The sequence below is a fragment of the Bactrocera neohumeralis genome, unplaced genomic scaffold, assembly GCF_024586455.1.
Source record: "Bactrocera neohumeralis isolate Rockhampton unplaced genomic scaffold, APGP_CSIRO_Bneo_wtdbg2-racon-allhic-juicebox.fasta_v2 ctg619, whole genome shotgun sequence".
In the NCBI taxonomy this organism is placed as follows: domain Eukaryota; kingdom Metazoa; phylum Arthropoda; class Insecta; order Diptera; family Tephritidae; genus Bactrocera; species Bactrocera neohumeralis.
Window position 1 is genome coordinate 43,692 of NW_026093064.1, and position 11,888 is coordinate 55,579.

Below are 11,888 nucleotides of genomic sequence, written 5' to 3' on the forward strand. Positions count from 1 at the left end.
CACGAAATTCAGAATAAAAATTAATTAGTTAGTAGTTTAAGCAAAATAATTAGAATAATCAATACAAATAAATTTTGACCCTTCCAAAGGTTATGTAATAAATTTTTTGCGCCAATATGAAAATTTCTCCGTCTAAAGGGTTAAAAGAATAGAAGCAGAATTGAGCATTGTTGGTAAGTTAAAGAGTATAATGTACGAAATAAGAATTATTTGCTAAATAGTGCAAAAATCCCATGTTAATTAAATGTGAAAAGTATCCTTATTTAGGCAGCGTTAAACGGCATCGAAAAAATTTTTCTTTGTTTCCAAAATTGTTTTTAGGTAAAAAAGAAACGATTTTGACGATACCCAAGTGGAAATAGCCAACTTGGTAAATTACGGACACCCTACTGTACGTACCTGCACTCACAAGGAAAGGGCGCGCAGTGTATAAGTTAAAAGAGAGAACTCAGCACAGTTTTATGGACGCCATGGCATATTTTAATGATACCGAATGGCTGCGGTGGAAGCTTAAACTCTTTTATGTATACACATTAGTGTGTTTTTTTTTTGAACTATTAATATTTTTCAGTCCCGTCCCGATCGTGAGTTTTTATCTTTAAATTCCTACAGATCAGAGGTATTTTATGGCATCGCTTTGACTTTAGACGCATATTTCAAAGAATTGTTCACTCTACAAAAGTGCCCAGTGCAACAAAGTCGTAACTCACATCAGCGAGGTAGTACGGGGCTCCTGTAAGCTTATGAGACAGCAAAGAAAGGTACCCTTGAACGGCTATCAGTAGAAAGGGAGCGGGCGGTATTCTCTTGAGTTCTACTACTAGATATGTGAGCTTCACGAGAGCGTTATCAGCCACCATCAATATATGCGTTGTAGCAAAATGCTTTTGGCCCAAGATCGATAGCAAAAGATCTAATAAGATAAGATAATGAGTGTCCCACGTTTGGGCGAAAGCAGGAGTTCTTTACCATATGGCTTCACAATGGACCACATATAGTAGTCCATAAGCGATCTTTCTAGATCAGCAATCTTACGTAACATAACGAGCTGATGACACTACATAAGTTTAAATTTTTTTACGAATACGCTCATATAGCTGACATTTTTTATCTGATCGAATGCAAATTCTCAAAAAATATTCTTTATTATATCTACATTCGATATATACTTACTATAGAAAAATAAATTTCGATTTTTTGAGTTCACAAGTAGATAAAATAACTTACTGAACTTTTTAAATTTTTTCAAGAAAATCCCGTTCTGCCATTTTCTACTGCCGAAGATATGTTTCTGCTACCAGAGAAACTCCTTTGCCGTTCTTAGAGTGCTTTCATTGTACAAAGACTTGTGCAACGATTATGGCATTAGGAAGTTCATAACTGATTTTAGGCACAACTTGTGCATAACAAATTGCCATAATATTAGCATAATATAGACCACAGAATTATGCGCACACCAATAGCATAAAAATAACCAATTTCCAGTTGATTAAACATAACTGTGATCCATATTAACTATATGTGACCTGTAGTGCGTTTCTGCAACTTTTCGTTATGCATAATAACAAACGATATATCGAATTCACTAGTATAACGAAGTGTAGTGTTTCTGTAAGTCTGGTGAAAAGCATTTTCGTTATTTCTTTCGTTATGACATTCGTTATCATATCATTAAAAAAATTGCAGTGATATTTTGCGCCAAAATAAAGATGAGCGAGGTAAGCTGGAAAAATTTTGATGTTTTGTTTATGTTTATATTGTTTATATTATTTACAGAAAAAAGTAAGAAGTGGAAAAGTTACCAAACAACAAAAACTAAAATTTCTAGATTTATTGAAAAATCATAGAAATTTTGGTACCGGACAATTTGGTGGCCCAAACAACGGCAAAGCTGCTAATGCTGTAGAGGCAACTCTCACAGCGGAATTGAACGCATGCGGAAGAGCATGTAAAACCGTTGAGCAGTGGAAAAAGGTTCGTTCAGTATATTATATATAAACATATGCATGTATGTACAATTGTGCGTTCATTGATATTTATTTCAATTCGCAGTGCTGGGCAGACTGGAAGTCAGGCGTAAAGAAGCAGCAGGCCGCAATTATGCGTTTCCAGAACGCTACTGCACATCGTCCTGCCTCTGAAGGTCCAGCGCCGCTAGATGGTATGAACCTGCAAGTGTTAGACTTTTTCCCAACTGCACTTGTTGATGGCGATGGCGTTACTAAGGAGTCGGGGTTTCAAGAGGTAATATCTTCGTATAACAAAAAAAAATTATTGAGTTTTAATCACATAGTTTCATATTTAGATGAATGATAGTGCAAATGAAGAATTGCAGAAATCACTTGATGACGTGTTGGATACATCTCAAAAAACCTGAAATGCTGCACTGCCATCAACCAAACCCAATACAGTGCCATCGCCCACACCAGACAGAATGCGACAGACTGCCACTTTCTTCAGTGCATTTGAACAAGTGAAAACCACTCAAGCTGAGCAGGAACGCAAACGACAGGAGGAATTTGACCAGTTGCTGTCCGTGGCGAAAGACATTCGTGCCTCCGTGCAATCCATGGCCGCTTCGCTTAAACAATTATGCGAAAAATAATAAACAAAGCTTTTTTTATATTATATTTTATTTTTTTTATTATTATTATTTAAAATGAATTGTTTTTTTTTGTTGAAATGAAATCCTTTTTTTATGTTAATTAATTTGTGATTTTTTTTTTAATTAATAGTAATTATAATAAAATAATAATTAGTTAAAATAATTTCGTACTATATTAACCCGACATCTTCTGCCTTTATTTAGCACACTACAATTTTCACGATTCTCTTCCAAATTGTCAACTTCCATACTGAAATTTGACGATACGTTTATGTCTGGAATTGTTAAATTTCTTTTTAATCTTATATTGTGCAAGGTTAAACACGCATTTATTATTGATCCTGCATATGCTGGTTTAAACAATACACCCCAATAAGCACCCAAATACATTTTTCAAAACTTCATTTAGCCTTTCAACACAATTCCGAGCTCGAATCTGGCAATCATTGTAATTATTTTGCCCAATCGTCTGTGGATTTCGAAATGATTGCTATGGATAGCCTGAATCACCAATGAGCCAACTTGAATCTACATCACTGGCGTTTTGCCTTTCCAAAAATTGTTTACATTGGCTGTTCTCCCAAATAAAAGCATCATGGGTACTACCACCATAACGAGCGTTCCCAGACACTATGTTTAAATTGTAGTCACAAATAAGTTGCACATTTTTGGAAAAGTAGCCCTTTTTGTTTATGTAGCAGCATTCAACATCAGCGGCCGGCTTTTTAATTTTAACATGGGTGCAATCAATAGCACCAATGCACCCAGGAAAACCCGTAGATGAAAAAAATTTGTAAAAATATAAACACATATATACATACACAATATTTTTTATGTACCTATATAATGATTTTCTTACGTTTGTTTTATTTTGTTTTGTTCCTCTAAAGATGTTGGAAATTTAATGTATTTTCACATTAATTTTCCTTCAACGATGTTTGTGACTTCTTTTACTGCACGACACACAACTGTCTTGCTTAATGAGCACACAAAATCTTGGCCAACGTCTTTCAAATATGATCCTGTCGCATAGTAATGAAGTGCTGCAGTCATTCTTAATGATTTTGGGACAAACGTACGCCTTTCGCCACTTTTCATATGAGGACTTAGCTCTTGTAACAAGGCTATTGGGGGATCTTTTTTAAAACGGAATAGCTCTCAAAGCGAGCTTCCGGCAAAAGAAATGTGTCAGTTGTATCCCTCAGATGTCGCCGATGAACGCGTAACATATTCCGTTGGTCCTCCAATAAGGCAAATAATGCAGCAGCTATCATAATTTGATTCACTAAGAAATTATAACATTGACAATAAATTTATACATTCAAAATATATATATAGTATATAAAATATTATTTGTACTTACGAATAAAAAAAATAAGAGTAAACAAAACTTTTTTGCAGTAAACAAAACAAATATATTCGTGTACATTGACAGATGTTTATGCATTCATTTTAGTTTTAGCACATTTTCGATAACATCGATAACGACTCACCACAACCATAACGAAAGGTGACTTTTCTGAGTTAGGGATGGAAAGAGCGCGAGCGGAATCGATTTTTGACTTTGAAATTGACTTTTAGTTTTTCGATTCTGGAAGTCAATTAATCAACCCCGATAGTCGACTTTTGTGACTTAAGTTGACTTTTTATAAATTAAGCAACTCGTATACGAAATTCGTTAGATATATCAATATTTTATTAAATATTTTTTTAGTTTTTAACATATTATAAAAAGTATTTTATGATTTCATTGCATACATTTTGGTATTGGATAATAAAATTGCTTTTTTTTAATTAAAAAACAAAAAATTTAAAAATAAATAACTACGAAAACCACATTTCTTCGCCGATTGATCTTAAAAATATTAGCTCATTAATGTGCTGAGGTGATAAGCGACTCCTCAACTGATTTGCGATAAGTCCTGCATGTGAAAATAATCGCTCACAGGGTACAGACGTTGCAACTATTGGCAAGTACTTTTTAGCTACATTCCATAGATACGGATATTCATATTTCATACTTTCCCACACAGTGAACGGATTAGGATTTTGTTTCCGATTGACAGCCGGGCGTGTCAAATATTGTCGTAATTGTATTGGCAATCCTCCAGCCTCATCAGAATCTGCAAGATTGGAACTACAAATCACAGTGTTATCAAAATAAGACCATAAATCATCATTGTCATCGTTCGTTTTCTGAGATTCCGGACCTTGAATAGCTAATATCTCATCTTGAGGGTTAATATTTGCCACCGTTGCTGCCAAGGCTACTTTTCGTTCTGTCTTGACAAGATCAGCTACACAAAAAATTATATTAAGATTAAACTAAACCATAGAAATAATCAAATAATGTTTGCATAATCAACCTACCGACATTAGTTACCGCTCGTGCAGAATCCCGAATACTTTGAAAACCAAACTTTTTATAACGAGGATCAACCAATGTTGCACAAGCGTGCAGTTTTACAGATTCAATATTGCCGTATTTTGTTTCGATGTCTTGAACCATTCTCTGTTTTAAATGTCGCCCAATTAAAGTTTCTAGCGTTAACTCTTCAATCTTCTGTAAAATATAAAATCAATTCATTCAATAAAAATTCAAAACAAGGTAATATTGCAATAGCTTTGCTAGTTTAATAATGGGAACTTACTTTTCTAAGACTTGAAATCAAAGGAATGCACTTGCTCAATGTTACATATTTCTCAAAACAAACTTCTTGAGTTACTTGCAAGAGAGGTTTTAAGATGTCACGAACTTCTACTAACGCATCGATTTCCTCACCTGTGATCATGTTAGGTGGCTTCGCTTTCGAAGATTTGTCCATCTTCACTTGTAAAAGCACTTTACTGACATGATCAGCAAGCACAATGAAACGGTCAACCATTTCAAAACAGGAGTTCCATCTCGTTCGCACTTCCTGAATTAATTTCAGACGAGAATTTTCAGGCTTGTCCTTCTGTAATTTCAGAAGCTCTGTAGTCGCTCTTTCACTTTGTCGAAAGAATGTGACAATTTGTTTAACTTTTGACAATAGCTCACGCAATGACGATTGCTCAGTATGATCTGTAATTAAGTCTTCAAGATTGTCAATAGCATCATTTTCATCAGCGGGTAAGTCGGAAACTTGATTTTGAGATTCAGATGCAGGTGGAGTAATATTAACTTCGATAAGGCGCTGACCAATATTATTTATTACATGTCCAAAACACGAAATGTGTTTCCCATCGCCGAACTCACTTTTAATAGCTCCTTTGATGTTTGCTCCCCCGTCTGAAATGAATGCTGCTATTTTACTGTCATCAAGACCCCAGTCATTGCATATATTTCTTAATTTCAAGCTCAAATTTTCTATTGTTTTCCTCTCTTCCATGAGATAAGCGCCCAACTCAACAGTCTTCATCTCAGTTTCTGTGAAGAAAGGTTAATATGTCAATAAAGTTAGATATTTGAAGTTAAAACTGAATGTAATGATTTTTGAAAATAGAATCAGTAACTGACCTTTCAGATAGTGAACTGTTAAGCCAAGATAGCTTTTCATTGTGTGTTGGTGAGTCCAGATATCAGTAGTAAGACACACAGATTCAGTCTGTCGCAGTTCAAGTTTTATTTTATTCGACAAATCTTGATATTTACGACTCATAGCATTAGTTATAGTTGGCTCACAGGGTATGTGATACAACGGTTGTAGTGTTTTAATAAATTTTCTGAATCCTGGTCTTTCTGTAGTACACAGAGGCATATTATCAACAGCGATCATTCGTAAAAGAGCTGTGGTAGCTTGATCATATCTACGTCCACCAGCTAGGAAACAATGAAAATGCATGATAGAAGAAATTAATAAGATTAACGTTGTTTCCTAATTTAAGTCACTACTACCTGAAAAAGAATTAGCATTGTTTATACAACGATCCATAGGACCTTGGACCTGAGATTGTACTGTGGTATTTTCTTGAACAGATGATTTAGTTTGAGGTACCAAAGCAACCGATGGAACAGATGATTCGACAGCGACTAAAACCTAAGAACAAACATGATTAAGTTAGTATCAATATAAAAAATTAAATTGTCTGTGGAGAGGAATAGTTTATGCACAAACTTTAAAAAGTTCTTCAAAAGCACTTACTTTTTTAGGCTGAACTTCGAAATCATTGTGACTGTCATTCAATCTTTTCTGAGTTTGTTTTTCATTACTTGACGGAGGAGCAATCTTGTGAGCACATTGTAAGTGCTTCATCATTGTTGATGTGCTTTTATTAAACAAAAACTGTTTATGACATAAATCACACTTAACTTTACTGCCATTGTTAACTTTTGTGCAATAGGCCCATATCAAACTGGGAGCCATGATAAAGAATTGTTCAATACTATGTACCGTATATTAAAAAGTTAATTACATCAATTACCGGCGGCAATATAAACATTATATTGTTATAGTCCAATCAGAAAGAGGCTATTTATAAGGAAACACTTCGATTGGTACTTTGTATTGTGCTTTTAAAAGTAATATTATAGTGATTATCTTAATTCGTCAACTGTCAAAGTCATCGAGTAAAAGTCGATTTTAATCGATTCAAGACAGGCTTGAATCGATCCTAAAAAGTCTATTATTTCTAATAAAAGATCGATTTTCGACTAAAGTCAGAGTCGACTTTTCCATCCCTATTCTGAGTTACAGAACAGAGAACGTATAATATAGAGAAGGTTCAACTGCGGACAAGCGTGTGAACTGTCAAGAGCTAAAAAATCCTATTAGTGGATTTCACCACTTTTGTCTCAGAAGGAGAAATTTTAACAGAAATGAGTGAACAGAGCTGAGTATTGATTGAAAATTATGCTCAGAAATATACATTGCTATTACAGACGTATGTTGCTCTTTTGCTTATATTTTTATACGTTTACATGCAATCATATCAATTGATATGAATATCATTTTGCGAATTTTTGTGAATTCATGCAAAATTGATAACATTATTATTTAATTATGCTATTTTCATGGTAATGTTTGTAGTTAATGTCCAAATAGCTACTTTTTAAATATTTCTTATCTTTGATAATATAATATAATTTCATATACATTTACTTATGCATACATATGCATATGCTATATATATATATGATATATTATCGTAATATCCTAAAAACATAATACATATATTACAATAATAATATATGTATGTAAGTATGTATGTAAATCATACCTCTTATCATTTAAAACTTTCATACGCATCTTTCCTGCAGATACATATGTATGTATGTATGTATGTATGCAAGTACAAATCAATTTCAAATCAAGATATTATCATTTATCAGAAATATAAAAAGCGCGCGCTTCTCTATATTTACGTACAAACATACGTACGTACATACAGTGTCGGACAAAACTCATTGGACTAACTCGAGTCTCACACATGTTCCGTCATAACTTTTTACATAGATGAATTAGAAGAATAATTTTTTTTGCAAAAGAAAGATCACATATTCTTTATTAAGAAACAATGCAATTTTATTTTTCAACTTTTATGTAAAATTTATAAATTATAACAGAAGGGAAAAAAGTAAAAAATTCGTGCGACATAACTCATTGGACTAACACTTTGGATATCGAAATAACCACTTCCATTGAATTAATTTACCGTTATCTGGCGGGAAAACAATTTTGCAGGTACTTACAATAATTATAATTATTATAAATCGTAGATCACACTTATTCGAGTTGTTTATTTTAATGATAACGAGTGTGTTGTGAAATATTTAAAGTTGTCCCGATTAATGCTACTAAAAAATTATTTTTGATAAAAATAGTAGACAAAACACATTCAACTGAACTTAAATTATTAATTGTAAGCAAATTCAACAAACAATGTTGTGGATAGCTCACAACTAAGAGAGAGCACGCGTACAATACAACGGCGCGCCGTTGATGTTGGTCTTTTTAGCTTCCGTGCAGTGAAAAAATCTTATATTTCCAAAAAATCGGTTAGCACCTTTGGAATTTGCGAAACTGCATATAAATTGGTCTGAAGAGCAATGGAAGCCGATATTGTTTTCAGGTGAGTCCAAATTTAATTTGCAGAACTCAGATGGAAAGACAGGTATACGAAGACCAACATGTAGCGTTTAGAGTGTCGATATTTGCAGGGTGCAGTAAAGCATGGTAGGATAATATAATGGTGTGGGAATGCTTTTCTGGTCAGGGTGTAGGACCAATTTACAGAATAGAAGGGAACATGGATGGGTTCCAATATAAAAATATGCTGCAAACCCAAATGTTTCCTCACGCAATCCAAAAAATGCAGCCTGATTGGCAGTTTCAACATGTCAATGACCCCAGGCACACCCTCAAAGTTGTGAAGGATTGGTTTTTGGAATAATAAGTTTATGTTATAAGATGGTCCGACCAGCTTCGTGACATGAATCCAATTAAAAACTTATGGGAAATTGTCAACAGGCAAATTAAAGAGGAACAGGTCCACGGTTATAAAAACAAGCTACTTGATGTCTTAAAACGAGCCGAGAATGGAATAAATGATTCACATATTAGTAATTAAATTTCATTTATGCCTAAAAGATGTGTTGCAATCAAAAAAAAATAATGGCTGCTCAGTAAAATATTAATTTAAAACTAATTTATTTTCATATTTAGCTAAAGTCCAATGAGTTATGTCGCACGAATTTTTTACTTTTTTCCCTTCTGTTATAATTTATAAATCTTACATTAAAGTTAAAAAATATTATTGCATTGTTTCTTAATATAGAATATGTGATCTTTCTTTTGCAAAAAAAATTATTCTTCTAATGCATCTATGTAAAACGTTATGACGGAACATGTGTGAGACTCGAGTTAGTCCAATGAGTTTTGTCCGACACTGTATGTGCGTGTGGCATTCTCACAAAAATAATATATGCGTACGCATGTAAATCAAAAAATACAAACATTCTTCTGGAAAAAAACAATAGTCTCAAAAATCATTATACATACTTACAATATGAGTACACATGTAAATATGTGCGTATGGCATTCCCACACAAACAATGCATACACAACATACATACTCACATGCGTTCACATGTGGATATGTCACCCGCAAAAATTACAAATATTGTTGTACAAAACCAACAATCGTTTGAAAAAGCAGCAGAAACCAATATGGCAGCCAAATTGCCGACGTCAAAATTTATAGTAAATTACCCAACAACAAAATGTTCATTCATGAACGCAAACGTACTTTCAAAAAGCATATTCGATTCATTCATAAAAGCAGACGCCATTTCATCTCCCCGAGCATGCCTTGCCTACAAGCGTATTTTCGCGACGATTTCAAAAGCTAAAAATCATAAATTGAATATATTTCTGAAATGTATGAGAAGGAAAAAGTGTCAACCCCGCAAATATAAGTATTAAAAAATATTATAATAAAATAGACAACATAGTTTATTTGTCGAATTTCAAGTCTATAAATTTTTCAAAGAAAATATTCAATATTCTTCTGATTTTTGTGCACAGTCAATCCCGGTTAAGTAGTACTCCGCTTAAATGAAAATCAAATCCCTCCCTCATCACTCTTAACAGCCTATATTATATCTTGCTGCATCTCACGGTTTGTTTTTTTGAAATACATAGAAGTTATTGTTTTAAGGACCACTCGCTTAAGTTTCCGCACTAGCTTATGTGCGATATTACATTTTTATTTTTATCAAACCACAAATATCTGTATCTTTGATTGTGGCACATAACCGGGATTGACTGTATTTGTCAAGGAATGTGAAAAATATTGTGTGATTCTGAAATATTTTTACGCAGCTGCGTCGATATGTATGCAAGCTCACGCACAAACATACATATACCAATTTACGCTGGTTTGTAGGCGGAGCTGTACAGCGGCAAGGGAAGCGGTGACAATCGTTTGATTTTTTTTGGTACAGCTCGGATTTTCTACCAACAACACATTGACTTTTTGACAAAACGTGAAGTTCGGCCATTGGTTGTCCGTGACAACGGAGTTTATGTATGAAACAATGGGTGTATATATTTACACATAAAGTTGTGTGTAGACAAATATACAAACATTATGCGAATAATTCTTTCAAATTTGTTTACATGAACACAAAATTACATACATATGTATGTGAATATGTGAACTTTATGCGTACGGTTTTTCAAAATCTGTTTGCATGTGCACATATTTATATGCATATGACATCGTCTTTTAAGATGTTATCAAAACTTCTAATGCCCAAAGCATTAAATATGTACATATGTATGTATATGTATAACTTAATAAACCTATATTACTTATAATTATATTAATTAAATATTTAAGTAATAATACAAACCTTACACTTTATTATACATTTCAACAGATTTAATGGAATTTATCATTAAATAGGTCAAATTGCATATACATACATACATACATACTAATCAGCTTTGTTATCAAATATATGGAGAATATATATAAATGATATCCATAGCCGTTTGCGCATTGTAAATATACGAATCTGTAAGCGTACATTGAAATTAGCATCATTTTTCTCATTTAACACTGAAAATGCTCATATCTGCTATTTTCGACGCTCCTGCTAAATATTGGTGAAATCCGCTTATAGAAAATCCACTAATAGAAAAGAGTACCCCTCCAAAAAATGAAATATCGTAAATTTGGCAACGCGGTGAACCTTCTCTATATTCTACATTCTCTGAAGTATCCTCTGGGTAGACTAAGAACATCCGTTCGAAGGTGAGCTAAAGTGAGAAGGCGAAACACCCCTGCATAGGGTTGTGCGCTGGGTTTGGGACCCGCCACGTAAAAAGCTCACCCCAATGAAAAACCAACAGCAGCCTCGGATGAGAGACCTCCCTTTTGATGACGACCATGGCAAAGAAAAGAAGGACTACGATATCAGGGCATGCACCTGGAATGTCCGGTCCCTTAATTGGGAAGGTGCCGCTGTCCAGCTGGTTGATGTCCTCGTAAAAACAAAGGCTGACATCACCGCCGTCCAAGAAATGCGATGGACAGGACAAGGACAGAGACGAGTAGGTCCTTGTGACATTTACTACAGTGGCCATATAAAGGAGCGCAAGTTTGGTGTGGGATTCGTGGTGGGAGAGAGACTCCGTCGCCGAGTACTATCATTCACTCCGGTGAATGAACGTCTAGCCACAATCCGCATCAAAGCGAGGTTCTTCAACATATCGCTGATCTGCGCCCACGCTCCGACCGATGAGAAGGACGATGTGACCAAAGATGCCTTTTATGAGTGCTTGGAACGCACTTATGA

At 34.2% G+C, this 11,888-nt stretch overlaps 2 protein-coding genes and 1 pseudogene across 2 annotated transcripts; 1 reads left to right on the forward strand and 2 right to left on the reverse strand.

Annotated features, from left to right (window-relative positions):
• Positions 1-1,737: 1,737 nt before the first annotated feature.
• On the forward strand, positions 1,738-2,377 carry LOC126767412 (uncharacterized). The gene is made up of 3 exons (XM_050484936.1): positions 1,738-1,974; positions 2,053-2,244; positions 2,306-2,377. The coding sequence occupies exons 1-3, from the start codon at positions 1,738-1,740 to the stop codon at positions 2,375-2,377; spliced, it is 501 nt and encodes a 166-aa protein (XP_050340893.1).
• A 401-nt stretch (positions 2,378-2,778) lies between these two features.
• On the reverse strand, positions 2,779-4,132 carry LOC126767409 (putative nuclease HARBI1; annotated as a pseudogene).
• A 297-nt stretch (positions 4,133-4,429) lies between these two features.
• On the reverse strand, positions 4,430-7,080 carry LOC126767413 (zinc finger BED domain-containing protein 4-like). Its single transcript, XM_050484937.1, has 6 exons — positions 6,730-7,080; positions 6,483-6,624; positions 6,105-6,407; positions 5,257-6,014; positions 4,976-5,168; positions 4,430-4,902 (listed from the first exon to the last, which is right to left on the reverse strand). Exons 1-6 carry the CDS (start codon positions 6,949-6,951, stop codon positions 4,430-4,432), a joined length of 2,091 nt encoding a protein of 696 aa, XP_050340894.1. The 5' UTR covers positions 6,952-7,080.
• Positions 7,081-11,888: the final 4,808 nt, after the last annotated feature.